The sequence below is a fragment of the Herpailurus yagouaroundi genome, unplaced genomic scaffold (assembly GCF_014898765.1).
Source record: "Herpailurus yagouaroundi ecotype Mexico unplaced genomic scaffold, PumYag 250, whole genome shotgun sequence".
In the NCBI taxonomy this organism is placed as follows: Eukaryota; Metazoa; Chordata; class Mammalia; order Carnivora; family Felidae; genus Herpailurus; species Herpailurus yagouaroundi.
The window spans coordinates 1,070,484-1,096,614 of record NW_024412467.1 but is presented as its reverse complement, the minus strand read 5'-3'; the positions used below and the strand labels follow the sequence as shown (position 1 = coordinate 1,096,614).

Genomic DNA, 26,131 nt, shown 5'->3' with positions numbered 1-26,131 from the left:
GCCGGTTCTTTATTTTGAAACTCAAACCAAAGGCTCTTTTCAGAGCCCCCTACTTTGTCAAAAACTGTTGTAACTCTTTCCGATTGCTCCCTTGGTGAAAGTAAGTTTCTCGTTTTCAAGCATACTCTGAAACTGTATTAGATGGATCCGCCGGTTTTTATAACAAAGAATCGGCTTTGGATTCATAGTAATTCTGTGTAATGTGTAACATTCCGTTACTTAGTCTTTCAAACTGCAGTTGTTTGAAGAGGGCACAGAATGGCTGGTAGGTATTAAAGATCAAAAGGGATACTATTGTTGAGATTTCCCTCTTTACATGCCTGCCGCCTTTTACATCCTTTTGGGGTTGAAAGAAAAGAGCAACGTTTACGATTTCCATCCTCAGCAGAGTCAAAGTCTAGGTGAATCAAGTGAAATGCATTATTTCTTTTTAATGGATCTCCAGCCCACTGGGTCGGCCCCAGTAGACCAAAAAGTAAATACAAACATGATTCCTTTTGAGGTGGAGAAATTGGTCTTCATGCCATTACATTATATGTTATCGAAGTGTCAAGTTCAAAATAATAAGCTGTCTCATTGTGAATTATTCTGATATATAACCATCAGTAAGGGAACGTCGGGAAGATGAACCTGGTTCAAAGCAATATAGGACATTATCAAGATCAGCAATAGTTCAAGAAAGTGAAGGAAACTAGGACAGTCTCCCCACAATATTCCTCTTTGACATAAAAATTGGGGGCTACAGGCAGGTAAGCAGCAATGACAGAAAAAGTGTTGTGGGCCCTTCCCCTTTTCCGCCTTAAGACAGGATATAAATTCTATACTGGAGACTCTTAAAAGCCCAGAGAGGGTCCAGAGGAAGCCGCAGACAAACCTTACTGTGAGCTTCCTCCCATATACCTACCTTGCCATGGTTTTCGGTCCTTCGAGGCCTAAAAATAAAACTGCCTTCCCTTGTCCAGTCATTTCTCCACACATTCTTTGTTGAAGACGCTGTGTAAGCTGCAGTGAGTGCTAAGGTACCTCTTCCAAGGGTTCTTCCCTGGGTTTCTCCCATGTGTACGCGAAATAAACACGTTAATAAACTTCTCATTGTTTGTATCCTGCTAATCGGTGTTTTGTAAAACGGGCCCCCGCCAAGAACCAAGATGGATAGAGGAAACACTCACCTCCCTTACAAAAGAATGAGGACTAGAATAAAACCAAAAGAGCACATTTAGATCCAGAAAGTGTTATTATTCTACAGCACAATTACAACCTTTAGATGATCTTTTCTAATGCCATAATTTTCATCTCCAACCGACAAAAATCACTGAAATTATCAACATCCTACAAGTTACCTAAATTCATAGATTTTTCACAGACACTGGACCCTAATAAGCAGTCTAACAGAAGCACATCCCCTTGAAATAACTTTAAAAAACAAAAACACTGGCAGGCCTTTTAAACTGCGCTCATATGAGACAATGTAAAGAAAATGCAGTCTATCCCTTTACCTTAATTAGATATTTGGATATTTCTTAATAGGTTTCAGATCTGTTCTGGTCTGTGACCAGAGTCTTTCCCTTGTCCTCAGTGACCTCATGCCTGATGATGAGTGTGCCTTCTCATTTGCGCTTTCCACCTCCCTGCTTACCAAGGATTTACCATGACACTGAGGGACTAGTGTTGAATTTCCCAGGCCTAAAGAAGTAGAAAGTACCAGCAGCTCTGTGACACCCTGTTTATCTCCAAGTCAGAGCCACATGACATCACTTGTTTAACTTGTTTCACAAATGTGAAATTGTGATTCAAAAAATATAAAATAAACATGTGACACAGAGAGTACTTAAATCATCAATGACTGAAAAGGGTAAAATGCTCTGAAAGGTTCAAAGAATATTGAAGAAATTAGGGTATTTATAAACAACTTAACACAGAAATATTGGAATAGGATTATTGAATGAGGTTAAAGCAAAATTAATAATGTCCAAGAAGCCATAAATCTTTGGAGTTAGAGCTGTTCCACCAGACAGAAAATACTTACAGCTCTACCAAATAAACCCCTGCTGAATTTGATACATTCAATCAATAGTAAATAGTGAGATGATCAAAGTCCATGGTCCTGCAATTCTTGTGTAGTCTTTAACCTTTTATGATACTAAACATCATGGCCCATCCTTTTGTTCCCTATTTCCAAGCCTCAGATAAAGTGTCGCATACTGTGAATCCTTACTGGAAAGAAATAAAAACATAGGACCTGCAAGATAAATTTCTATGAAACTGCATGATGTGACTCCTTGACATTGTACTCATCAATCAAATACACAGTAGACACTGTAACCTTTTATTGTTTCTAGACTCCAAACTGATTCACCTGATTTTCTTATCTGTCTCTCTTGGCCTTAGGTTCCAGAAACAGTAAACCATTCTCGGGCCTTCGTTTTCATGAGATGCTTTTACATTTGCACAGTGATTACTTTGCTTCTTTAAAAAAAAAAAAAAAAAAATAAGAGATTCTACATTCTCTTGTACAGAAGCTTAAGCTCTTTTGAACTATAATTGCATTAGCAAACATTTTTGGATGTTCTCTCTCTCAAAAAAGTATACTTTTGGAAAAAAAAATACTAGCATAGAACTTCAGGAAGTCTCCATCAGCCCGCCCTTAAAGAATTCTAAGGTTGACAATTTTTCGAGTTACCCCTCTTTTCTTGCTTTGATGGGTAATGTTTTCTTTGGCAAGCCTGTGTTCGCTCCCTAACATGATTTTATTTTTTTTATTTTTTTACAATGCTTCATTTGAGTTTGGGGCCAGTCTCTGGGCAACTGTATTTCTTAGAAACATAGATGGCCCTTGAACAAGGTTAGGGGTGCTGACCCCTTGCATAGTTGAAAATCTGGATAAAACTTTTGATTCCCCAGAACTTAATGACTAACAGCCTACAGGTGACCAGTAGTCTTATGGATAACATGAACAGTTGATAAACGCATACTTTGTATATTGTATTAGATATTGTATTCTTATAATAAGGTAAGCTAGAGAAAAGAAAATGCTATTAAGAAAATAGTATTTGCAAGTACATGGATGGAACTAAAGGCATTATGCTCAGAGAAATTAGTCAGAGAAAGACAGGTCTCATACGACTTCACGCATATGAGGAGTTTAAAATACAAAACCGATGAGCATAAGGGAAGGGAAGCAAAAATAATATAAAAACAGGGAAGAGGACAAAATATAAGAAACTCTTAAATACACAGAACAAACAGAGGATTGCTGGAGGGGTCGTGGGGGGGGGGATTGGCTACATGGGTAAAGGGCATCAAGGAAGACACTTGTTGGAATGAGCACTGGGTGTTGTACAGAGGGGCTGAATCACTGGAATCTACTGAAATCATTGTTGCACTGTATGCTGACTAACTTGGATGTAAATTTCAAAATAAAATAAAATAAATAAATAAATAAATAAATAAAAGTATACCTATAAAAAAAGAAAGAAAATCATAAGGAAGAGATAATACCGTTGCAGTGCTTTATTGTGTTTCCTGAAAACCAGTGTGCATATAAGTGGATCCATGCAGTTCAAACCCCTGTTATTCAAGGGTCAAACCTTACATTGAATTTCCACCATATTTCAAAGCGCATGATGGCAAGGTTGGGTGAAAAAATCAAGAAGCAGAGAGGGCCAAGGAAGAATCCTTGAGCAGCGCTGCCTATAGGAAATAATGCAAGCCACGTACGTTATCTTAAATTTTCCACTAACCACATTTTAAAAAGTGGAAAGATGCAATCATTTTAATAATATATTCTATGTAATCCTAAATCTCCAGAGATGTTTGTTCCAATCAATGTAAAAACATGAATAATGCAATATTTCGATTCCTTTTTTCATCCTAAATCCTCTAAACTGGGTGTATATTTCATCCAATCTGCTACTAAATTTTGATTGGAAATAACTTGATTTGCATTTCAATACCATAAACTTTACCGTTGGCAAATTGAGTTCACATGCCCACCTTGTTCAAACATACGCCAAATTTTCCAATAACTGAACAGAGTAATAGCTCTTCAATTTAAATTATTTAATATTAAAAATTCAGGCCCTCGCAGCATTAGACACATCCTGAATGCTCAAAAGAGGGTCCAGAGCACTTTATCAGACAATGCTTTCTTAAAAGGAATTGTGTTTGTGGTGTGAAGGTGGTGATGGAAGCTGGTGGTTAAATGGGAAAGTATATAAATTTAAATGTAGCCATGTAAGGGTAGCACTGACCTCGAAAAGCGAAGATTTGCCCATACATAGATATAGAGGTCATTAGGAAGAAAAACAAAAACAAAAACAAAACCTGAACATAAATCCAGATTACAAAATACCAGATTGAGGGATTTAAGAATATGGAGGGGCGACTGGGTGGCTCAGTCAGTTCAGAGACTGACTTCGGCTCAGATCATGATCACAGGGTCCATGAGTTCCAGCCCCGCATTGGACTCTGTGCTGACAGCTGGGAGCTTAGAGCCTGCTTGGGATTCTGTCTCCCCCTCGCTCTGCCCACCCCTGCTCAGGATCTGCGTCTCTCTGTCTCTCAAAAGTAAGAAAAAAAAAATTTAAAAAAAAAATTAAGAATATCGAGAAGGAAGGCAAGCCCTGGGGCAGGAAGACAGAATTTTCTCAGGCAAAGTGGCCGTCCCTGTGTCTCACACTGGACCTGACATTTACCCTTTGACTGCCAAACCATCTTTGTGATTAACATTTCCATCCTGCGGAGGAAGAACCTACAGTGAAAATGAGAGAACACAAGCCACAAAGCAGGACGTGGGCCTCAGAAGGTGAAGTGCAGGGAGTGCAGGCGGCAAGCCAGGGGACAGGCCTCCCCATGAAAAGCCCCCACCCGTCACACTCGTGTTCGTGTCAGGCTGCGGACTGCAGTTCTTTTCTCGCTCCCTAAGACCATCCTCCCAACGTCACTACTTGACCTCGATGTAAAGTGGACAAAACTGCTTGAATGGGAGGACAGAAGGGAAACACTCCAATACATTTCAGACATGCGACTAGAATTCAAACCAATGCCGAATTTCGACTGCGACTTGCCCGAGGTGTGTAAGGGTCCTCACAGTTCAGCCCGGAGAAGCAGATGTTAGCTTGACAGCTGCCATTATTTCGGTCCCTTGATTGGCCTGAGACGTTTCCTTACAGGCCCTTAAACAGAGCCTTCTTGCGTCTCCCCGGGTACGCGCGGCCTCGCGCACTTGTGGGCGGGGATAAACTCGCTGCCCCGCCCCCGGCCCCGCCCCCGGCCCCTCCGGCCCTGTTCTCAATAAGGTCCGCCAGAGGGTTATAAATGAGGATTTCGTCGCTGTGTAACCTAACTTCGCTGCTCTGTTTCACTGACCGGAGGACATGTCTGGTCGCGGCAAAGGCGGGAAGGGCCTGGGCAAGGGGGGCGCCAAGCGCCACCGCAAGGTGCTGCGCGACAACATCCAGGGCATCACCAAGCCCGCCATCCGGCGGCTGGCCCGGCGCGGCGGCGTCAAGCGCATCTCCGGCCTCATCTACGAGGAGACCCGCGGGGTGCTCAAGGTGTTCCTGGAGAACGTGATCCGGGACGCCGTCACCTACACGGAGCACGCCAAGCGCAAGACGGTCACGGCCATGGACGTGGTGTACGCGCTCAAGCGCCAGGGCCGCACCCTCTACGGCTTCGGGGGCTAAGACTTTGCGTACGAGCAGTGAATTCTTTGCCAACCCTAAAGGCCCTTTTCAGGGCCACCTATCCATGCACTAGAAGGAGCTAGCGACGCTGTTTATTTCCTTTTCGTGGAAACTGAGGTTACCGAACGTATTTTGCGATCTGAGTTCTATGACTTCCGTATAATTTAACCATGTTTACTCCTTGCCCGGGGGCATTAAACATCAAGGCAGCCATTCAGCTTTATGCTCACGGCCTTTGTCCATGGGTTTTTCTATTTTTCAGACGTGCCCACACTTCAAAGCTGCAATCCATTTATAGACAGACATGTCCCGAACATGAGATTGTACATTTTTCAAATCCAGTTGCTATCTGGAAATAAAGCTTGAATATGAACTGGAGGAAACACCATTAGCCTACTCTGTTCAAGGAAAAGCAAAGTGAGAATGCCCAGCTACTACGTGGTAACTAGGGGGAAGGGTTTGATGTGAGAAGCTTAGACCGAGCTGTAGACTGCGGCCACCTGTAAGCAAGCCTCCTAGGTGGCACGTGGGGACTTTTTCGCCCCTTCTCTCCCTCATATTTGGATTATGTAAAATGATTGCCAATAAAATGTATTTAAGCCACAATGATTTGGGGGTTTGTCTTAACCTTGTCACATCTATTCCCTGATATTCCATAATAAAAGCAGCAATGTTAAGTCCTCTCACAAACCCGCCGGTGCCTCCTTTAAAGCCAGAAAGGGAGCTACACAGACACCTAGCCCCGTGCTAGGGCTCAACCACCTGCAGTGGTTTCTGATGTCCACACTTACAGAGGAAGGAGGGAGGAGGTCTCCAAGATGATAACCAGGCAAATTGTCTTCTCTGTCTTCACTTCACGAGAAAGTCACTGGCAGTAGCCTAATTAAAAGCACTTCAAGGTATTTGTAGCCTTTGTCTTTACCTCCTAGCATCAATTCCTGCCTCCAGGCAAATTGAACTAGAGTAATGAAGGGACAGGGGAAAAGAAGGAAAACCGTTATGTTAGTGAACTTTCTTTGGGTTCTTAGCCTTGATTTTTCTTGATGGGTCCTGTGATGGCCTCGTAGGGTGTCCACCAGGATTCCCCCTCCTGGTGCTCACCCTTGTGATCTAGCCCCCTTGGGTGTGAACATGACTTGTGACTTATTTCCAACCCACAGAGTACTACAAAGGTGACTGGATGTAATTTTTCTGTATATGATTATTGTTAACTGACGTGTATGTTGTGTAATATCTATCCTCCTTGACTTTAGCATGCTGGCTTTGACGGACCAAGTATCCATGGCAGCATGCACAAACGCCAAGAAACCCAGGGGCTCTTTAGGAAGTGAGGGAGGCCTAAAACCAAAAGCCTACAACCATTCAAGCCAACAGCCAGCAAGAAAGAAAATGAATTCCTCAGCCCTACAAGCACAAAGAAACAAATTCAGTTAAGCAGTGAGTTTGGAAGATGATATTTCCCCACGCAAGCATCCAAGAGACCTCTATCCGAGGTAACATCTCAATAGCATCCTGATCTAGGACTCACCTAAACTCTGCCCAGACCCACAGGAACTCACACTGTACATGTGTATTGTTTTAAGATAGCAAATGCAAATGAATTGTTGTGCAGCAACAGCTAATGCAGTTAACTAACACACTTAGCATCTTCAATCAGTGTTCCATCTAAGATAACATAACATGAACTGAAACTGCAATCATTATCTAATGGAAGACATACGTTTTAAAAAGGAAAAAAAGGGGGGGGGGGAACAAACCTATAATGGGAATATTCCCTTTGACAACTGTATCTCCAACATAAGTATACATAGGTCATGCATTGCAGGCTTCCCTAATACCAAGCCTATAAACAATGACATGCTCAACAGCAATACATCTAACTCATTTTACTTTCAGCAGCACAAAAACAAACCGTCTACTTTTCCATAATTAACACATGAAACCCAATGATTTTCATCCATATCTTCTGTGATCCCTGCATACTTAGATCTTTTCTTATTTTTGTTTCATTTTAGTTTTTCTCCGTCTAAATGAATACAGAACGATACAGCAAAGGCAAGAAAAGAAAAACCATGTAAAAGTGGATCAAAATTAGGGTTTAGGAAAATGACTCAACATGCTGTGCAGTTGATTACATCAATAACATACAGGCAAAATAAAATGGATGATAAATTCATTGTAACGTACATTTGAAGAATTGTCGAAACGGTCTACAATAGATGCTATGATTAAATTCTGCAGTTCAGTAATACCCATGCCTAATTTAGATCTATTATGGGATGAATGACATTCAGAGTTTGGTGTCCTGTGCAAAATAATTTCTCATTGCACGAGTTGGCCTTTGTGAAATACATATAATTATGTTGTTATAATGTGGGCATTGTAATGAAAACAAATAACCAAAGTACATGTACTTAAGTACAGACAACTGTAAGTTACAGACACCCAGTGTGAAATTATTTTAAAGTCTAATGATTGAACAAAGAACCAAGTAAAAATTTAAAGAAATCACACAAAAACTATTCTTTCAGGGCTTTAGCCAAATTCCTACTATACACATTTCACATAATCTATGTGGCTCTAAAGATTAACATAAGTTCCAATAAACATCTCATACTATAACAGTTCTCACATCTTATGGAAACAGGTCTGTAAAAAGACAAAACATGCTTTTAAAGCCAGTTGAGGAACCTTGCTATTACAACTCTTTATATGCAAAAGTGAGTGGCTCTGAAAAGAGCCTTTGGGGTTGGTTAACAAGAAGCTTACTTGGCAAGTCTACTTGGAGCTGGTGTACTTGGTGACGGCCTTGGTGCCCTCGGACACGGCGTGCTTGGCCAGCTCTCCGGGCAGCAGCAGGCGCACCGCCGTCTGGATCTCCCGGGACGTGATGGTCGAGCGCTTGTTGTAATGCGCCAGGCGCGACGCCTCGCCCGCGATGCGCTCGAAGATGTCGTTGACGAACGAGTTCATGATGCCCATGGCCTTGGACGAGATGCCGGTGTCGGGGTGCACCTGCTTCAGCACCTTGTACACGTACACCGAGTAGCTCTCCTTCCGGCTGCGCTTGCGCTTCTTGCCGTCCTTCTTCTGCGCCTTGGTCACCGCCTTCTTGGAGCCCTTCTTCGGGGCCGGGGCCGACTTCGCTGGCTCAGGCATGATAAACAATACCAAAAGCAGAAGAGTTGTGACCAACAAGGAAAAGAGTGAGGGGGGAAAAAAAAAAATCCCCGAGTATTTATATCACGTATATGCAAATGAGGGTCCAAAAGTCTGAATTTTGATTGGACCAAAACTGACCAATAGATTAATAGCATGCAAAAGCAGCGTTGCAAACCTGCTTTTTTATTGGACTAAAAAACTAACTCTTCCAGAGAATCCAATAGGTTAATTTACAATACCGCTTTATTGCTCAAAGTGCATTCACCAAAAATCAAACAGAAAAGAAAAAAGAAAACCTCTCAATAAAACCTTATTTTAAATTATGAAAGTAGAAACTTTCGAACTGGCACGCGAAAACGGGGGAAGGAAATTCTATTATATAGCCCAGTAGAGTCCTAACTACTGCTCCTTTGGGTTTGTCATAAATTATCCAGGACACCTCGGGTCTCTTCTGACAAGAATCATGATATGCTAGACTATTATCATTAAGGTATGTTGCAAAAGACTCTCGATCACCGCCATCTTTTTCAAGTTTCAGCATTGCAAACGTTTTCCTCAATGCTCACCCCATTAGACCCCGACTGACATTTTAAATCCATTAAAACCAAAAACATCAGAGTCCAATCACCAGTTTGAGTCAAATACGGTATTAAAAAGAACGAGGGGCTCCAAAACATTGGAATTTTAACGTGCGAATCCGGAAATATAAAATTCCTTATGTGTTAACATTATGTCCTAGACCATACTGGAGTGAACTAGATATTTGCTGTAAATAAAATGAAGTGGAACTCATGAGATATTATACAGTGGGATTTTCAAATAGGACAGGAAATACCTTCCGGATGAAAACGAGATAACTATGCAGAAAATGGCGGATTTTTTAAAGAGAAATTCTCAAGTACTGTCTTGTTTCAAGAACACCGTACTTTGTATAGACAAACAGAAGAAAAATTCAACAGAATTGTTTACGAGAATTATGGAGTTTGTCGGTCCTATTTGTTGTGTGCCAAGCATCACAAGGGAAACAAATAGCTTAGTGATTTTTTTTCTCCCAAGGGGGCCGGGAACAAGTCGGTTAATTGAAATTAACCAATCAGAAACTAGCACGGAACAGATTAAACCAATGCTAAATCTCAGGGAGCACTTCCGGAATGGAGCTCCAGTTGACTCACCGGGATTGCCCACAATCCAATCAGAGTGATCCTCCCCCTGTATAAATGCAGGGGCGAGCTGTTGCCCTGGTTTCCTGACTTTGCAGTTAGGCCATGGCTCGCACGAAGCAGACGGCGCGCAAGTCGACGGGCGGCAAGGCCCCGCGCAAGCAGCTGGCCACCAAGGCGGCCCGCAAGAGCGCGCCGGCCACCGGCGGCGTCAAGAAGCCGCACCGCTACCGGCCCGGCACGGTGGCCCTGCGCGAGATCCGCCGCTACCAGAAGTCCACCGAGCTGCTGATCCGCAAGCTGCCGTTCCAGCGGCTGGTGCGCGAGATCGCGCAGGACTTCAAGACCGACCTGCGCTTCCAGAGCTCGGCCGTGATGGCGCTGCAGGAGGCGTGCGAGGCCTACCTGGTGGGGCTCTTCGAGGACACCAACCTGTGCGCCATCCACGCCAAGCGCGTCACCATCATGCCCAAGGACATCCAGCTGGCGCGCCGCATTCGCGGCGAGAGGGCGTAAACTTGATTTCCGGATTCTGTGCCAACTTTGAACCCAAAGGCTCTTTTCAGAGCCAACCACTCTGATCTATAACAGATGCCGTGACACTTAAACAAGTAAGTTCCATTGCTAACCGAGCTCAAACTTGTAGCAGGCCTGAAAGACATTTAGGGCTGTCTTAAATTAAGCGCTCAAGCCTTTGGTCTCCTGAAGTTTTCCTAGTGTGTTTAGTTACATGGTTTTACTTTCAAACCCCTATTTCTCTGTATGTTGCATAGGTCTGACAGGTTTCGTTCTGGCTCTAGGATTTATGAGTTTTATTCTAAACTTCGAGTATGGTCTGTTGCACCTTTTTGGTATTGTGACCGTTCCCTTGCCTCTTCCATCCTACAGGCTCTTTGACTTTTGCAACGTTACTTGGCGCTGTTCGAGGGGTGGCCCGTTGTGTCTTTGGGGGCCTGGGCTGAGCCTTCAAGGCTTCTGGTTATTTCTCCCAGGGTTCACCGTGTTGAACTTAGAGAATCCCAAGGCCCCAGAACCCTTGGTCGGCACTTAGCTGAGCAGAATTTGGGGACCCAAATCACTAGCAACCGCCAGACCTATGAAAGGTGATCAAAGATCTCCCCCTAAGCCTCTTAAGGGGAGCCAAGGCTTGGGTTATTAGCTGGAGCACAAAAAAGTAAGAGGGTAGCGTTTCCTGAGAACTTGCCGTCTATCCTTCCCGGTATATCTACCAGACTAAACAACCCAACCAAGAGCGGTTTGGGTGGGTCTCAGAAAGTACCTCTGGAAATGAACGCAGGGATGAGGATCCTTCCAACTGACGCTTTTTTTTTTTTAAGGTTTTAAGGAATTTCTACACCTAAATTGGGGCTCGAATTTACAACGCAACAGTCGAGTTGCATGGTCTATGGACTGAGCCATTCAAAAAGGCACTTTTGGTTTTCCTAAATTCTCTATCTTACTCTCGATTTAAATCTTATGAGACTACCTCATATTTATCAGTAAAACATGACAATCCTTTGGAAGCTGGAGAGCTTTCTTAAATTATTCTGTTCCATGCCTATAAGAAAATGGTTTGATGCTATTATTAAACAGATGTTCCTTTTCCATGAAAATAACAGGTTTCTCAATTTTCTAAACCGGTAACTGAATAGCAGGGAAATCAGGAATTATGTTCTAAAACTATTCAGGGCGTTATTTGGAAATGTAGAAGGATGTTTACTAATTGGGATACACATACTACTTGGAAGGATTTCATCTCATGTATTTAAACGCTTCGGCAAATTTGAGTTTGAGATAGGAAAAGGTATCCTTAACTATAGAATTGAGAAGCTTCTATCAAAAAAAAACCAAAAACTTTTAATGGACTGTTTCACCTTGAGGGTCACTAAGGAAAGGGACTACTGGGGTGGAATACTTAACATTGACAAAGCTATACATAAAGTGCACAGACAAGTCAGCCATCGTAAAAAGTCCTAGAGGTTTTATGGACGAAATTTTTGTTCTTGCAACTCTTTCAGACAGTGAGACTTGGGGATTTGGGAATAGAGAACTCTGGATCCATATGGAAAAGAGCTTGGCTATCCATAGCTAAAATCAGTGGAGTGTTTTATATGTGTAATGTTGGATAAAAGCATTCATATTAGAGTGTGGTTTCCTACTTCCTTTGAAATTCTAGCACAGTGAGTTTTTTAATCTGTGTTCTGTCTCACCGGATGTTGGTCATCAGGATATGAGGACCCAGTGGGCACAGAAAACATCTTTTTATGTCATTAAATCCACCAGACTATGTAGAATGGTCCTTCGCCTGAACAAACCTTCAGAAAACTTCTTAGTTAAATTGGAATTTAAAAAAATTATTGCACAAACAGATTACTGTTTACTACAGTCCTGACTATAGAAATAAAACATTAGGGGCACGTGGGTGGCTCAGTCGGTTAACTGAAGTCGGTGTCCAACTTCGGTTCCAGTCATGATCGTTCGGTCCATGAGTTCAAAGCCCCACATTACGCTGCGTGCCAACAGCTCAGAGCCTGGAGTCTGCTTTGGATTCTGTGTCTCCCTCTCTGCCCCCCCCTGCTCGCACTCTGTCCCTCTCAAAAATAAATAAACATTTTTTAAAAAAATGGTAGAGTTTGTGTAATTTTCATATACAATTTTCCTAAGTAGAAATAAATTTATTGAGTGGTTACAATGGGCCAGAAGTCAGGCATAAGGTTCCACAATGTAAGAAAAAATAGTAGTACTTGGTATCAAATTGCTTTTAATGAATTTTTATTTTATTGGAGAAAGATCACAAATTATGACTCAGGTCACATTTCATATGTACCTACTGGTAATTAAGTCGTATATGCATTTCGGGTTTATCTGGTTGCCTGAAACTACATCACTTTTCTTCACTGAATAATCTCCGAATGACCAGGAACTTTCTCTTATAGAAATGATAGCTATGGGGCGCCTGGGTGGCGCAGTCGGTTAAGCGTCCGACTTCAGCCAGGTCACGATCTCGCGGTCCGTGAGTTCGAGCCCCGCGTCAGGCTCTGTGCTGATGGCTCAGAGCCTGGAGCCTGTTTCCGATTCTGTGTCTCCCTCTCTCTCTGCCCCTCCCCCGTTCATGCTCTGTCTGTCTCTGTCCCAAAAATAAATAAACTTAAAAAAAAAAAATTAAAAAAAAAAAAAAAAGAAATGATAGCTAAAATCAAGACAATTCAGAAGTTTTATTTCATTTTGCATACACTTCCTACCGCAACTGGCAGCAGAGAGATATTCATTTTTTATATCTGGAGATTTTTTTTGCCATGAAAGCATTATAAATATTTTTGGTTTTCTTTTTGTAGTAACCCCAACACCTTCGGCAGCATAGCACGAGTCAGAAAGTAAGGGAGGTAATACTTAAGTCAAGCCATGGGGAAGAGGGGCATAAAAGGGGCAGAGAGATTTATTACTCTTGGCTTCCTTCATAGAAAGACAGAAAATAAAATTACTAATTCTGATTAATATCTGGGGATAATCCCACCTATTGGACAGGATTAAAAACTCAGTCAATTAAAATGAGATATCGCCTCACACTTGGCAGAATGGCGAAAATCAAAAACACCAGAATCAACAGGTGCTGGCTAGGATGTAGAGAAAAAGGAGCCCTCACGCACTGTTGGTGGGAATGCAGATTAGTGCAGCCACTGTGGAAAACAGTATGGAGGTTCCTCAAAAGGTTAAAAATAGAACTCCCTTAAGGCCCAATAATCCCATTACTGGGTATTTATCCAAAAGATTTTTTAAAAAACACTAATTCAAAGGGGTATAGGCATTCCTTTGTTTATTGCAGCATTATTTACAATAGCCAAACTATGAAAGCAGCCCAGGTGTCCATGGATAGATGAATGAATAAAGTAGATGTGGTATATAGACAATGGAATATTATTCATCCATAGAAACAGAAGGAAATCTTGCCATTTGGCAACAACTTGGATGGAGCTAGAGAGTATAATGCCAAGCGAAATAAGTCAGAGAAAGACAAACACCATACGATTTCACTCCCATGTGGAATTTAAGAAACAAAACATGAACAAAAGGGAAAAAAGAAAGAAAGACCAGCCAAGAAGCAGACTCTTAACTATAGAGAACCAACTGGTGGTTACCAGAGGCGGGGGGTAATGGGTTAAATCGAGACTGAGGATTAAAAAGAACACTTATGGGGAAAAAAAACAACAACAACAACAAAAAAAACCTTAGTCAATTGAAAACACAAACCTTAGAGTAGTGGAAAACCATGACTGAGGCCCTAAGGTGTAGTTTAATGAGAGAAAAGAATAGAAGCATTAAAAATTTGCCATTGATAATAATGGCACCCAATTGTTAAATGTCATCAAAGCACATTATCAGAGGCTAGACATGTTAACTAGGGGAATTTATTCAAGGAGATGGAACTTGAGATGGAATTGGGAAAACTCTCCCAGGCAGAGAGGAGAGAATGGCAGGTGAAGAAAGTTGTTTTAAAAAAAGAGAAAGAAAAACAAAAGAACAAATGAGAAGGCACCGAAAAGAAAATTGGAGTTGTTATTAGCGCTAGTTAATGCAAGCAGAAAGTATTATTATGAAAACAAAAAATTGACGGCAAAGTTCCCACCTGAACCTAAGGCAATGGGAAGCCAGCCACCCTTATGCATAAGACAAATCACAGAATGACCAGAATTGCAGAGTTCGGGGCTGGAAAAATTAGAATTAGGACCCTGGGTAGGAAACAGTAGAATCATCCCAAGACGGAGAAGCTACAGAGAGCATGTGAGAAAGGCAGAAAGATGACTTACCGAGACTCTACATAAACATCAACCTGATTTAGTGACTGAGTGACAGGAACACTTGGGGCCTCAATACAGTGACAGGAATTCAGTGTGCCGCCTCCCGTTATAAGAAGGCAGGAAATTACTAAGCAGAAGGAGAAAGTGGTTACTTCAGACTGGTCCTGAAAATTGTATTTATATTGATTGATTGATTGATTGATTGACTGGTTGTGTGCTTCTGAGAGAACTACTCACAGGGGCTCCTGTCTGATGTTTGCCATCTGTAAGTGTCAATCTCTCAGGTTTTTCTAAACCTGGGCTTTTGCAACAATAACGGACAGACCACCTTGGTTCACCAAGAGAGCATCAGAAACCCAAGCATGAGCATTTCAAGAGACCCTCAAGGGAGACCGTCCCAGGGACGTGGTCAGTGATGAAACACGGTGACTGGGAATGAGCTTCCTGTTCCCTCGTCCTCTGGGTGCAGAACACTAAGACAGCGGTGGTCTTCCTTACCCAGGACGTTAGCTGTAACAAAAATTGGGGGAGATGGGAAAAGATTTAAATAAGTTCTGATGCCTGTGAAAACCCTGTCCTGTCCCAGGGAAAGGAATCCGAATACGAATATACGGAAACCATAGAAAAACTAGGACCTTGATTAAATCATACTTAGCTGTGTCTGAGGCATTCCAAAGGGCTTGTGAAGTAGTTAAGTCACAACGGGCCTGAAAAAGAATTACAATAACTCTACTACCTTCTGGACGAGGCTGAAAATGAAACCAAGAACTCCACTCCCTTTGTAGCTGATACAATACATGGGGCACACGACGAAGTAGAAACAAAGAAACTTGTACTTGAGACCCAGGTCCACCGTTCGGTGACAAGCCAATTCTGGGCAGATCATCCTTCCAAGCCACAATTTTCTTTTTCTTTTCTTTCTTTTTTTAATTTATTCTTCAGAGAGAGAGAGAGACAGAGAGAGAGACAGAGAGAGAGAGAATCGCAAGCAAGCTCCACACTGTCAGCACGGAGCCCAGCCCAGGACTCGACCTAACCTGAGCTGAAACAACAGCTGAACGCTTAACCAACTGAGCCACCCAGGCACCCTCAAGCCACAATTTTTTTTTTAACTGTGAAACCAGCATTTTAACTATACCTAATGCAAAAGCCTCATAGGGAGGTGGTGACAGAGCGCCCTGTAAACTGTAAGGAACTGCAGAGACACTCGTAGTCATTTTGACCACTCACTGAATGCCCCGTGCTGGCCTCATTCTCTGATCCCACCTGGCTCTGCATCAGAAGTGAGCTCTCTCATCCTGTGTTCGAGAAAGCGCACGGGTCTCTTGCCACTTCTCTTTTCCGATCCATACAACCTCTTGTCTTCAAAAAGATTCTTTTGAGTCAATATGTCACATTCCCCCATTTATCCAGATCTCATCCTCAAACAAGTCACTGTCATAAAGAGTTTGGGGGGGCTCTTTCTGGAAAGAAGAAATTATGAGCTGCAGCTGTGATTCGGAAAAGTTGAACCCCTGCTTAGAACAGCTAGGAAGAGGGGCGCCTGGGTGGCTCAGTCGGTTGAGCATCCAACTTCGGCTCAGGTCATGATCTCGCGGTCATTGAGTTCCAGCCCTGCGCTGGGCTCTGTGCTAACAGCTCATTGTCTGGAGCCTGCTTCGGATTCTGTGTCTCCCTCTCTCTCTGCCCCTCCCCCACTCACGCTGTTTCTCTCTTTCAAAAAGTAAATGAACATTAAAAAAAAAAAAAAAAGAACAGCTAGAAAGATACTCTCGGATACATCCCCCAGGCCTGTTTTAACAAAGTTTGAAAATAATAAATGTTAATAAGCTATTAAGCCGTAAGCGTAGGGGAGGAAGGCTGCAAATCAAGAAACAAAGTCAAAAGGGACTTGAACCTTGAGTAATCTGTGCCCACTGGAGATGTGATCGGCAGTTTCTGAGTTCTTTCCTGCTATGGACTCTACGGACGGTCTGAGGAAATCTGGACACCTTCTCCATACTTAAAGCATACTGGATAAGAAATCGACATTAAAATGCAGTTATCAAAGTGTATTTCTTTTAAGGATGTGTATGCAATGATGTGTTTCATCAGGGACACATCAAATCACAAGGGGCACCAGGTGTAATGATGAATGTCAGTGCCAAGAGCTCAGAGGAGGGCAAACTTCATTTCAAAATACCTTCAGTACTTGAAACTGATAAGAAAACGTCTGTGGTTGTCATTACTGGAAAAGCCACAGGCACTAGCAAAATGCATTGTGATTAGTTGCCTACACACATAATTGAGGGAAATGCCAAATTGCATGTACTCCTTGAGAAAATAAAGATGTTTCCCCATCCACCTTTACAGCCCCATAATGATCAGATTTTTGCCGAGATTTCCCAGTAAAATCAAGTGGACTTCCTTGAAATTAAATAAGTAAATAAATAAATAAATAAATAAATAAATAAACCAACCAACCCACCTCGGCCCTGGTAGAAGATCAACCCATGTAGAATCCAAATGTTTTGCTCTGGTCACCGCAACTCCAACTCCGGGAACTTTCTAACAAACCACGCAGACTCCCAGAGATTTTTCTTTTATTGCGCTTCACCCTTTCTATTCTTTCATTATTCAGCATAAATATTCAAGCCAACCATGCCTCCCTGGGACCTCTCAGCAATCCAGGGGAAGCAAATCTGGCAGAGAGGATGAATAACAAACCACGAGAGAAGACTTTTACCCTTTTTAATGATCCTTAGCCTCGGGGTGCTAAATAATTATTCGGCTTTAGAGGAGAATAGCGTGAATAGTGCCCCAAAGGAGGCCTCAAACTTACCAAGGGGGAAAAAACAAAACAAAACAAAACAAAAAAACAAGATTTTCTACTGCTCCACAACATATACAAGTTTTAATGTCAACCTCTAACTGGCGCAGTATTTTTCTACCACTGGGGGCACAGCAAGTCAAGAGTACCTTCTGATTGGCTAACTCAGAACAACATCTGCAAACCAATGGGAAAGAAACATTAGGAAACATCCAGTGACTATAATAGCCCCTTCTTCAGACCGGCTTTTTACACAACAGCCCCTTCTCTAAACACGTGTGGGCGCGGGAAACGGGGCGGCAAGGCTCGCGCCAAGGCCAAGACGCGCTCGTCGCGGGCCGGGCTGCAGTTCCCGGTGGGCCGCGTGCACCGCCTGCTCCGCAAGGGCAACTACGCCGAGCGGGTCGGGGCCGGCGCGCCGGTGTACCTGGCGGCCGTGCTGGAGTACCTGACGGCCGAGATCCTGGAGCTGGCGGGCAACGCGGCCCGCGACAACAAGAAGACGCGCATCATCCCGCGCCACCTGCAGCTGGCCATCCGCAACGACGAGGAGCTCAACAAGCTGCTGGGCCGCGTCACCATCGCGCAGGGCGGCGTCCTGCCCAACTGCTGCCCAAGAAGACCGAGAGCCACCACAAAGCTAAGGGCAAGTGAGGAGTTACCCACCCCAAACAGTCAAAGGTTCTTCTCAGAGCCACCAACCAAACTTCTCCTCGAGAACTGTAGCCCTAGTGACAGCTTACAGATTAGAATTGCAGGGAGAGGCGGCAGGTCCCTCTAGAGCCACGGAATTCGAAAGCCGCGGACCAATCACATGCTCCGGCGGGAGTATTTGAACAAGAGGGGAGGAAGGAAACTAAAAAGGCTGACGGATGAGTGTAAAGACGAAACAGAAAAAAGTACCTTAAAGATACCAGTTAAGCTCTTCCACTTGAAATAGTTGGGTGGCTCTGAAAAGAGCCTTTGAGAATTCGGAGGCAGGACATGCCGCTACAACCTTCACTTCTTCTTAGGCGCAGCTTTCTTTGCCTTTGTCGCCTTAGGCTTGGCAGCTTTGGACTTGGCCGCTTTGGGCTTCGGGGCCTTGGCCTTGGAGGGGCTCTTGGCCGCCTTCTTCGGTTTGGCCGCTTTCACCTTCTTCGGGCTCTTCGCCACTTTCTTGCCCGCAGCCGCCGCCGCCGCCGCGGGCTTCTTCGCCTTCTTTGGGGTCTTCTTGGCGCTCTTCTTGGGGGTGCCGGCCCCCGCGGTCTTCTTGGCTTTCTTGGCCGCCCCGGCAGCCTTCTTGGGCTTGGCCGCGCCCGCCTTCTTGGCTTTGGGCTTGGCCTCCCCGGACGCCGCCTTCTTGTTGAGCTTGAACGAGCCCGAGGCGCCGGTGCCCTTGGTCTGCACCAGGGTGCCCTTGCTCACCAGGCTCTTGAGGCCCAGCTTGATGCGGCTGTTGTTCTTCTCCACGTCGTAGCCGGCGGCCGCCAGCGCCTTCTTGAGCGCGGCCAGGGACACGCCGCTGCGCTCCTTGGAGGCGGCCACGGCCTTGGTGATGAGCTCGGACACCGGCGGCCCGGACGCCTTGCGCTTCCCGGCGGCAGCGCCGCTCTTCTTCGCTTTCTTCTTTACAGGTGCCTTCTCTGCGGGTGCAGGCGCCACAGGAGCGACTGGCGCGGTCTCCGACATCCTTCCGCGTTGCCAACTAAGACAAAAAGTAAACTCAAACTGTCAGGGCGGCACGTCTCGGAGGCCGGCGGCGGGGGGTTTATATAGCGAGTGGCTGAGTGATGATTGGTTGCCTGCGCCGTGCGCCGCGCGGCTCAGAAGGGCTCCTCCGCTCTGCAGTGTGGCTGTGTTTCTTTCCCCTTAAAAAAGAAGAAAAACGTAAGAAATCTGGGCATGAAATAATTAGAGATTTGGGGGAAACGGATCCGAGAGTGTTCAGGCTTCATCCCTGCCTTATTTGCTATCCCTAGTTTCAAAACCAGTACCCTGAAACTTTCCTGATTCCCCCAACTCTCTTTAAAACTTCGGTCAAATTGAGACAACTTTCAGATTTTCCTTAAAAATACTATTTCTCTCTGTTCCCATTGCACGCCTGTCTTCCAGGACATGGATCTGCACATTCTTTTCTTTGCAAATTTATATAAGTAAGCTCATTTTTATTCGAATATACAAGGAAAAACGCTTTTTTCTCGCGAGCAGTAGCACAACTCTCCCGCAGTTGTTTGCACTAAGCCCTGGGAATTGGCAAAGGGATAGAAAATTCTACGTACAAGATGGATAACTATTTTTTTTAATAGAATCTTTTTTAAGTCTTTGAGTGACCAGTGTGTAAACTGGATTTGATCCCCGTATTTGGGCGATTTAAACATTTCAGGAAGGATGGGGGGCGAGGTGGCTCCATGGGTTTTCCAGATAAACAGTTCTTAATAGCAGCTTTCCTAAAATAGTACTATAATAGGTTTTTCAGACCTCGGATCGGCATTATAGATCAACTGCAAAGAGGAAAAGAGAATCATGAAACAATAGAATGGCGGGTCTACATCATATGAGTTGAAGAATAGAAAGTTACCTGTTTATATCCCATCCGTCTCCTTGAAACTAAATTACTTAATGACAGACAGCCTAAGACTTTTTAACTCCAATATTTAACATAGAATTTTGTACATGTCTCCTGTATTTCAAAATGAAATTTAAAGTGCAAATGTTGGGGGCGCCTGGGTGGCGCAGTCGGTGAAGCGTCCGACTTCAGCCAGGTCACGATCTCGCGGTCCGTGAGTTCCAGCCCCGCGTCGGGCTCTGGGCTGATGGCTCAGAGCCTGGAGCCTGTTTCCGATTCTGTGTCTCCCTCTCTCTCTGTCCCTCCCCCGTTCATGCTCTGTCTCTCTCTGTCCCAAAAATAAATAAACGTTGAAAAAAAAATAAATAAAAAAAATAAAGTGCAAATGTTATTTGACTGTTTTTCACCATTGCAAGTAGGGACACAAGATTAGAAAGAAAAAAATGTCATTGAAATCACTTTCTGCACTTTCATAATTCTCCCTGGGCTTTTGACTAACAGACTATGAACTACGCTGTGACAACCTAACTTACTTGGCTACCTTTGCCCACCAAAGGAGTTGAACAAACATTTCACGGCAGGTATGACCCACTTTATTATTCCATCTCTTGTAGTTTGCAACACAACAGAGCGAATGAAATTGGGTAAATATTGGATAATGAAACACAAAGTTAATATTATCAACCAAATAATCAGATAATGAAATTAAACTACATGCTTGTGAAAGTAAATATTTTGGTGTTATGTTTCTTCTAACAAATATCCTTCTTTCCAAAAATGTAGTTATTCCAGCTTCCATCCAATGATGATTTAAGAATTTTCTCACATAAACCCAAAATAGGATAATCAGTTTTAAAGATGTCATCTCTCCATACTTAACTAATTTCATAAAAGTCACTTGGCTTATTTTTAATGAGTCAGGTATTGGCTGGCACTGACTGAATACAAGTCTGTGGGACTTGAGCCCGTGTTATATACCAAATACAAATACTGTGTATAAAGAGGTAAACTTACAGGATGGAATATGCAGCATTTAGTTCTCCCTCGGCAGGCATTTTAGGAGTGTCTAAAAGGGACTGTTTGTCGTCCTCTATAGCGTCATTGGCGATAGCAATGGCCCCAAACATTTTACAGGCCCTTTTCAGACCGGAGCCTACTAGCTAATATCATCTAGACCTAAAGATAGAATTTAAATTGAGATTTTTAAAAGTTTACCATTTGGGTCATCATGGTAGTCAAAACATCAATTGTTGAATAATCAGTGGAATTGGCCCCTAGGTTGCAAAGACTCAATTTCAGATAGGTGAAAAGTGGGGGCCTGGGTGGCTCAGTCGGTTGAGCATCCAACTTCGGCTCAGGTCATGATCTCACGGTTTGTGAGTTTGAGCCCCGCTTCGAGCTCTGTGCTGACAGCTCAGAGCCTGGAGCCTGCTTTGGATTCTGAGTCTCCCTCTCTCTTTCTGCCCCTCCACCACTCATGCTCTCTCTCTGTCTCTGAAAAATGAATGCACCTGAAAAAGAAAATAGGTGAAAAGTTCCTACAGCAGATGTCACCACTGCATTCTTGTACAACTCTTACTGGTTCGCACATAAGGGAGAGGACATCAGGGCTATTCCCTTAATTGTAGGTAACATCTGCCCTTCCTAGAGAAGCAATAGTTGAGACTTGATTTCACCTGAAAAGTTCTTCCCCAAATGTTTAGACAAGGATGGGGTTTGGCTGTTCTAGTTACTTCTACTGTCTGAGACCCAGGTACTTATCCTCTCTGTAACTGTAGCATGGACGAGGATCTAGAAAGCTGGCTCACCCCCAGGTATTATACACTTGAAACGTCCCCCCTTTTATTTTCGTAGCCCACACAAAAAAAGTTGCGTTTATTACTTTTGAAGCCCAAATCTGCATATATGTTAAAACAATTGATTTTTCCGTTAGACCGAGACCTGAACCGTTTACTTTATACATGTAAAAATAACTGAGAGGAACTCCAGTTAGATGGGTGATGGGTAGCTCACTTATGAATTCATGTTCTCCCCATTTTGGTGTTAACCTCCCTCTCCTCATAGTAAACCACTGTGAGAGGTCTAGATAGTGCTCAGCAGGTCAGCCCACAGCAGCTATGCTTAAATGTTCCAAAATTCAGTGAATTTCGAAGTTCAGGGAGAAAAGGGACTATGTTGAATAAATACCAAACGAGTGAATTAAAAAGAAAGGCTATATAGCAGATAGAGCATTGTGTTAGAACCAGATGTGTTCAGAAGGACCACAAGAAATCACATCTATTTTAATTTCCTATCACGATGATCTCATCTGAGGACACTCTCCCACTTGAAACTCCTCTCCAAGGTGAACCATATCTCATTGTATTTCCTCAGAAGCGCACTACGATGTCAAAGTTGTATGACAATTTCCTTTTTATATGTTCTTCTCTATCTAGATCTGGTATACCCAGAAGGTGCCTACGCTCTATCAAACTTTGAAAATATTCCAACCCCCACTTCCTGCAGTAAGCCTCATTTTCAAATACCCTTCCCAGTCTGGACTAGAAGTTCCTCAGAAGAAGTTCACTGTCACAGCACAACCCAAGAGAACTTACATGCAGTGATGAAAACGTTCTGTATCTGTACTGTCACACAGACAGCCACTACCTACATACGCTATTGAGCAGTTAAATGTGGCTGGAGTGACCAAAGAGATCTTGAATTTGATTGAATTTTAATTAATGGAAATTTAAATGAGCACATGTGGCTAATGGCCAACATTGGGAAGCCCCGCTTTAAAACCACTCTTCTCAAACTTGAATAAGCGTACCATCCACTTGAAGATCCTTTTAAAAATGCCCTATCAATTCAGGAGACTTGGCGTGGGGCCGGAAAGTCTGTGTGTCTTAAGCTCCCAGGTGATGTTCATGTTGTTGAGATACAGCTGGTCCACCCATTGCTGCCAGGCAGAAACTAGTATTCTAAGCTGATGTCTGACTCCTCACTGTTTACTTTTCTCTTCCCTCTCCTAAGCTTTCAGTTCTTTGAAAGAACGTGTAGGATGGTCTTTGCAGACCTGGTATTTATACACCGATCTTGGCATGTAAGTTCTTGAACGAAGAAATTAGTGATTCTCCTTTGGTGCCTGGGACGTCACTGTGTGTTAAGTCTGCAGGTAGCTGTAACTGAGCTATATCTCAAATAGTGTCTAAGGGAAACGAATAATCTTCTGACTGCCTTTATCGTAAGTACCAGCAGAGAAGGAATTTTTTTTTTTCAACGTTTATTTATTTTTGGGACAGAGAGAGACAGAGCATGAACGGGGGAGGGGCAGAGAGAGAGAGGGAGACACAGCATCAGAAACAGGCTCCAGGCTCCGAGCCATCAGCCCAGAGCCCGACGTGGGGCTCGAACCCACGGACCGCGAGATCGCGACCTGGCTGAAGTCGGACGCCCAACCGACTGCGCCACCCAGGCGCCCCAAGAGAAGGAATTTTTAATTACCTTTTATAGCACGTAGAAGTCAGGTTCTTAATGTGAATATATGGAAGATGCGTAACTGTTGGAGTTTGTCTATTAAGCATATCAATGCGTTATCTGTGTGACGCCTTAATTCACTAACCTTAACTCACTGGACGAGTTTCAGAGTTTCTTAGCGGTATTTTTATTAATCCTGTTAATTTGCAAACTTTTACTCAGCATGATGTATCTGCAATGTTTTACTGACATAGATCTGTGCTAGGTGGCAAGATCCTAAGACCAGAATTAGAAGACCTCAGTTCTACCTGGTAAAATACCACTTATGAGAACAGCGTTAGCTCTCCAAGCCTGGGATTCTTCATCTTTACAATGCAAATAGTGCTTTATAAATCTGGAATCAGAATAGAAATTCAATTCACATTTGCTCCCCTTCCTAGAGTTCCTTATCAAGAAGGCTGAAAATCACGTAAACGTATATGTTCTGCCATAGGGGAATGATTGTTCCATGATCCACCAAATTTAAATAAATGCTGCTAAAATTGTAAGAAGTCATTCTTTTACTTTCAAAAGAAACGCCACATCTAAAAGCTAATTTTAATTGTTGACAAGTTGTAATTTACAACTACAAATTACAATTGCAAATTACAAATTGTAATTTACAAATTACAATTACAAATAACAATGCCTCGCTTTCATAGGCACCTGTAGGGTCGCCGCCTCCTTTCTATAAATGGTAAGAGGTTACGAGACTTCTCCAATGCCGATTGTCTGAGACCCCCTCCCGCAGGCACAGGACTAGCCACAGAAAGCGACAGCTCTGACCCGCGCGAGGAAACGGACGCCAGCCCACCCCCCTCCCGGCGCCCCGCCCCGCGCTCCGCGCCCCGCCCCCTCAGCCGCCGCCCGCGAGGCGGAAGTGGGAAGAGGCGGGGCAGAGACTCGTTCCCGCCCGCGCCGTTCCGGTTTCCTAAAAGGTCCGCGACCGTGGTATATAAAGGGCTGCAGCCGCAGGTAAGGTACCACACCGTGCGACGACTCGCTACTGCAGTTATGTCAGGTCGCGGCAAGGGCGGGAAGGGCCTGGGTAAGGGGGGCGCCAAGCGCCACCGCAAGGTGCTGCGCGACAACATCCAGGGCATCACCAAGCCCGCCATCCGGCGGCTGGCCCGGCGCGGCGGCGTCAAGCGCATCTCCGGCCTCATCTACGAGGAGACCCGCGGGGTGCTCAAGGTGTTCCTGGAGAACGTGATCCGGGACGCCGTCACCTACACGGAGCACGCCAAGCGCAAGACGGTCACGGCCATGGACGTGGTGTACGCGCTCAAGCGCCAGGGCCGCACGCTCTACGGCTTCGGGGGCTAAGCATTGCACCTGCAGCCTCCGCGCAATCCCAAAAGGTCCTTCTCAGGGCCACCCACTCGGTCACAGGAAGAGCTGTTAACCGAGGAAGGTTTGTCCGTGTTCCCTTTAATTCTGACTGCGGGTGGGCAGCCACGTGACCTGGCCGCGGTCATGTGCGCGGAGCCAGGGGAGGGAAGCCTCAGCTGGGAGAATGCTGCATCCAGTGCGTGTGTTCTGGCCGCTTTATGGCGCGGGCTTTCTCGCCAGCGACTGCACTCTTCTCCATTTTCCTGTCCGGCAGGCAGCTGGCCTTGAGGCCACGCCGGACCTGCCGTGCTACCGGTTTTCTGACACAGAGTTGGTATTTGTCCTCATTGTTAACAGGGCCCACAAATACCACCAGTAAGTTTTAATTGGACAAGTTTGCTAGGTGCATATCCTAATCTGACAGTGATGGCCCAAATTAAGTCTCCATATTCCTCTACTGGCTCCTTCTCATCTCTCTCTATCTGTATGTCTATCACTATCTCTATATATCTATATCTATATCATTCAGTATCAACTTCACCCATACCTCTATCATGCACTACGTCCTTAACATGTTATTAAATCTCCAAGTAATCTTGAGTAGGTCCACGTCTCAGTCACTCTTCATGATTATGTGACTTCACCACTCACTAAAAATACCCTTGCCGAGCGCCTGGGTGGCTCAGGCGGTTAAGCGGTTAAGCGTCAGACTAACTCAAGTCATGATCTCATGATTCGCGCGGGTTCGAGCCCACGTGGGGTTCTGCACTAACAGCGCAGGGCCTGCTTGGAATTCTCGCTTCCTCTTTCTCTGCCCGCCCCCCCACTTGCACGCATTCTATCTCCCCAAAAATAAAGTAAGCTTAGAAAAAAAATACCCTTGCCATGGTTACCAGTGACCTGCTAATTGCCAGATCCAAAATCACACAAAAAACGTCATCCCTGCTACAGCTAATCCTGTTGCATCACTCCTCCCTCCACAATCTCCCAAGTTTCTGTGGTAGTTTTCTTCCTGACCCAGATCCTGTGTTCTCCGTGATTCTTCGGTTTGCTTTCTGGGCCCTATTCCTCTGCTTGTGATTCTTTCCAATGAACAAATGGGTGTTCTCTTCACATCAGACCAGAGCTCCTCCTGGAGCCAT

The 26,131-nt window shown here is 44.2% G+C and overlaps 4 protein-coding genes and 1 pseudogene across 4 annotated transcripts in view; 3 read left to right on the top strand and 2 right to left on the bottom strand.

Annotated features, from left to right (window-relative positions):
• The window catches only part of LOC121020328 (histone H2B type 1-A), a 448,453-nt gene that overhangs the window by 410,331 nt on the left and 11,991 nt on the right, over positions 1 to 26,131 (top strand). The window lies entirely within an intron of this gene.
• On the top strand, positions 4,639 to 24,998 carry LOC121020436 (uncharacterized). Its single transcript, XM_040460485.1, has 6 exons — positions 4,639 to 5,682; positions 6,848 to 6,869; positions 8,607 to 8,688; positions 10,112 to 10,443; positions 11,261 to 11,274; positions 24,670 to 24,998. Exons 1-6 carry the CDS (start codon positions 5,376 to 5,378, stop codon positions 24,981 to 24,983), a joined length of 1,071 nt encoding a protein of 356 aa, XP_040316419.1. The 5' UTR covers positions 4,639 to 5,375; the 3' UTR covers positions 24,984 to 24,998.
• On the bottom strand, positions 8,025 to 8,875 carry LOC121020330 (histone H2B type 1-C/E/F/G/I). Its single transcript, XM_040460329.1, has one exon. The coding sequence runs from the start codon at positions 8,844 to 8,846 to the stop codon at positions 8,466 to 8,468; it is 381 nt and encodes a 126-aa protein (XP_040316263.1). The 5' UTR covers positions 8,847 to 8,875; the 3' UTR covers positions 8,025 to 8,465.
• Positions 16,936 to 18,282, top strand: LOC121020610 (histone H2A type 1-E-like; annotated as a pseudogene).
• On the bottom strand, positions 17,371 to 19,363 carry LOC121020321 (histone H1.3). Its single transcript, XM_040460320.1, has one exon. It carries the CDS (start codon positions 19,283 to 19,285, stop codon positions 18,614 to 18,616), a length of 672 nt encoding a protein of 223 aa, XP_040316254.1. The 5' UTR covers positions 19,286 to 19,363; the 3' UTR covers positions 17,371 to 18,613.